The sequence below is a fragment of the Morone saxatilis genome, unplaced genomic scaffold, assembly GCF_004916995.1.
Source record: "Morone saxatilis isolate NCDOM2014 unplaced genomic scaffold, NCSU_SB_2.0 Contig19, whole genome shotgun sequence".
NCBI classification, from domain to species: Eukaryota; Metazoa; Chordata; class Actinopteri; family Moronidae; genus Morone; species Morone saxatilis.
Window position 1 is genome coordinate 12,806,252 of NW_023339751.1, and position 3,612 is coordinate 12,809,863.

Sequence of the window (3,612 nt, forward strand, 5' to 3'; positions counted from 1 at the left end):
TACAAGTTAAACACCACAAGTGATTGTTCAAATAACTCTTGCTTTCCAGTAGGGGATGGTTGTTATTTAGCCAGAAACGTTTCCCACCCGTATCAACCGTTAAGTGAATATTTGGACTAAATGGTCTAGACTCTAATTGATGCTGGAGAGTTCATATTCCATACATCTTGAGTGAAACGGCACTGAAACAATTTGCCAAAAGACACAGTAGATCCAAAAACACTACCGCCAAGAATGAGGGGCAGAAAGAAGGAGTGAGGTTATGACATGATGTTTAATAAAACAAATATATTCAGATTTTCTATATATAACATTTTCTTATAAAACAATATATATATAACACATTTACAATGCATGCAGCACCATGTCATTATAATACTGGTGTTGACAGAATTCAATAGCTCAATTAAGTGCCACCTCCAGGATAATATTTACAATACAGTAATTTACTGCAATAACTGAGGCTTGAAGTTCCATAAAAAGAGAAACAAAACAGCTCTGCCATTACCGATGACATGAATCGATCTTCCCAAGACTCCTGAAATGTCACTTCCTAACTTCCGTCTCCTCATCTGTTGATGGGGAATTGGATCAGTCCGTCTTGCACTGTTGCATCCCTCTGGGTGTATCACTTTTCCAGAAATCATGTCTATCCTTCCGGGTGCTGTTTGTGTCAGCAACTTTGGCAGGAAAGAATGTCTTAGGTGTTGGGTGTCTCTGTGTGTGTCAGCATCTCAGGTGTATGCAAGGCTGAAAAAGTGTTTGTCAGTGTCTGTGACTGATTTTTTTTGGTTTGCTGGGTGTGTGTCGTGTGTGTGTGTGTGTGTGTGTGTGTATTTCTGTCTTTCTGTGTGTGTCCACACGTTTGTGTCAGCGTCTCTGACAGGTGTGTAGGTTCCGGGCTGCAGTCCTGCTGACACTGTGGTCTCGCTCTCCTTTCTCTGGTCGGCAGGCCATGCCATCGCCGCAGTCACAGCGCTGGAACAGCTCCAAGCCGTGGGTGCCTTTCCTGCGGTGGCGTGTACACACCTGGCCCTCTGTCAGCACAGGCTTACAGATGCGAGACCAGAAGTGTCTGGCACAGCACAGACCCTCAGAGCAGTCTGCAGACCTCAGGCAAGTATCCCCCTCCTGGCCTGGAGATAGAGGGAAGAAAGATGAAAAGATGTTACATGAAGCAGACCACACTGAAAACTGTCTGTGTTGTTACTCGAACCGAATAAAGATTGATGATTCTGAACAGGACGCTCACCTTTCACAGTATTAGGCTGATGAGTGTTGCCAGTGGGCGCCTTCTTGGCATGATGCTCCATGGTGTTGTTGTGTTTTTGCACGCCAGTGATGATGGATGCATCTGTGCCATCTATGTCATTTGCCTGGCAAACACCTAGAAAGATGAAAAGAAAGAAATGCATTTATGGTCTGTTTTTTACCACTACCATGGACATCATCCTCCCCTGCGCAAATTGTAATTAATGGACATTCAGAGAGGTCCGTATGAGTACAAGAGAACGATCCGCAGCAATCAGAATATCATCATCGACTTCCTAAATCATGAATGTCAGTATTTATTTCAGATTGGAAGCTTCTGCTCACCATTGCTGCATCGGTTTCCTGCGCAACACATTGAGTCCCGTGCGCAACGCTTCCGGCTCTTACGGCAGGGAAGACAGGCGCCTCGGGCGTCGTTGCAGAATTCATCCACTCCACAGTCTTCATCATCCGTGCAGACACCTGACTGCTATAGTTTGATTAAAAAAAAAAGCAAAACAAAAGCAGCGTGTCATTGAAGTATTGAGATATTACGTATGAAACTTACATGAAGGAAACTCGTCGTGACGCACAGAAAGGACTTTTACGCACGAGGATTACCTGCAAGGTGTCAACGGGTAATTTGTGTCCCACGCTACCGGAGGGAGAAGTGTGCGGACTCGGACTGACAGTGTCGGCGCCTTTGCTACCCGAAGCACCGGGTAAGTTTTTGATGGCGTTGGAGTTCATCAGGACTGTCCCCGCGTAAACGTCCCCAAGGTATCCAAACAGCGTGAGATACACAGCCAAGAAGCGGCGCGCTGACGGAATCTGCATGACTCTCCTCTCAAACTCTGCTGTGTTGCAAACAAAGCGGAAAAGAAAGTCCCTTCTCTTTGGCTGAGAGAAAAAGAAACGACTGAAGTCCAAAGCGGCCTTGAATCCTGAATCCCAAAGTTTCCAGAGTATCGGCACGATGCTTTCGAAGCCTCCTGACTCACAGATCCTGGGATGATCTCTTTATACATGTGGACCTGTTTGTCTTCCCGCCCCTCGCTGTGCACAACAAAGGCGGAGGGGTGGAATTTCAAAGAGAGCCCCACTGTACGGAAATGGCCATCTATTCTCTCTGCACAGGACTGCGTTTCACAATGTTTGTGTAATGATAATGACCTGCAAAGTCTGTCTGAATGCCCATCACTCACTGACGCAAATAAAGTAGATCCACACTGAGGACTCACTGAACCTAGTTAGTATAACACCACATTTGAAATAACAAGAAAGGAGGGATTTTATTTGTTTCTCTTATACATTTGTTTTTTTTCTTAGAACAAATGTCATTTTGTCAAGGTCCACCGACTTAAGAACATTTGTGGAAAACAAATGTGATACTGTCATCACATTGGCAGAACTCTTGGGGTGTTTTTGATGATCGTTTTTTAGATAAAAACACTTTTAATAAGACAAACTTACTTGTTAAACAGCCATTTGTTTCATGTTTAACTCATCACTTATTCTAATGATCACAATTACTTGTTTTTTCCAAATGTACTGATGCACTTTTAATATTTTTAATATTTTAATTACTTTCACACTGATATAGGTGTAATTAATCTAAACTAGTAAATGTATATATGCTACAGAACATTCCTTACAGTGTGGGATTTTGTGTTTCTCTCTTCATAAACTCCGTTAGGCTTCTTTGTAAAAAAAAAAAAAAAAGGAAGAAAAAAAAGAAAAGCTGTTTGGTTATTCCAGTTTCTTTGACATTCAAGTAGCCTAACTGCCCTTTGGCTGTGTGAAGACGGTGATTGAAGTTACTTGCGTCGATTAAGTACTTCATTTGATCCTTCTGATTGCAAAGGGGGCAATTATGCTCCAAAGTGTGCTTGATTACACCAGTGGCGGACATCAATGTGTAGGATATGCAGACCATTAAGGGGTGTGAAAAGTTTACCGAATTAATGGACTTCCGCAGCGAGGCCTTTCAGGACTGACTGGCACTTTGAGATTAAAGGCAACTCTGATCTGTCTCTGGTCTCTGACCCTTTGCCCCCCCTGCAAGAAATATCCACCCTAAGGCAAAAGAAATACCCTGAAATATTCAAATTAAGCCTTTTTCCCCTTTTTTTCAGACTAAAGTTTTTAAAAGTTAGTAAATATATTGAATTAAAGCAGTGACATGTTCTATCAATTAAGTGGCTCCTGGAAGTGAGAGACAAGTGAAACTGGATTTTGTTAGTTTCCCATATGCCCAGAAAAACTCACAGGTGCTTTAGTGCGTGATGGAAACGTGCCCAGAAAATAGTTTGGCACTTGGACGTCATCTGCTGGTCATGTAGTCTATGTGTGTGTGTGTGT

At 42.9% G+C, this 3,612-nt stretch overlaps 1 protein-coding gene across 1 annotated transcript; it reads right to left on the reverse strand.

Annotated features, from left to right (window-relative positions):
• Window positions 1–317: 317 nt before the first annotated feature.
• Window positions 318–2,223, reverse strand: LOC118329580 (dickkopf-related protein 1-like). Its single transcript, XM_035663803.1, has 4 exons — window positions 1,873–2,223; window positions 1,597–1,741; window positions 1,253–1,387; window positions 318–1,136 (listed from the first exon to the last, which is right to left on the reverse strand). The coding sequence occupies exons 1-4, from the start codon at window positions 2,086–2,088 to the stop codon at window positions 871–873; spliced, it is 762 nt and encodes a 253-aa protein (XP_035519696.1). The 5' UTR covers window positions 2,089–2,223; the 3' UTR covers window positions 318–870.
• Between the last annotated feature and the right edge of the window lie 1,389 nt (window positions 2,224–3,612).

Bases quoted from the DNA above. Each gene is read 5' to 3' on its own strand.
- LOC118329580 (XM_035663803.1), bottom strand. From the start codon at position 2,088: ATGCAGATTCCGTCAGCGCGCCGCTTCTTGGCTGTGTATCTCACGCTG. The intron at 1,742-1,872 runs GTAATCCTCGTG...ATCAAACTATAG, and splicing joins TACCCGTTGACACCTTGCAG to CAGTCAGGTGTCTGCACGGA. The intron at 1,137-1,252 runs GTGAGCGTCCTG...CTCTATCTCCAG, and splicing joins TCAGCCTAATACTGTGAAAG to GCCAGGAGGGGGATACTTGC.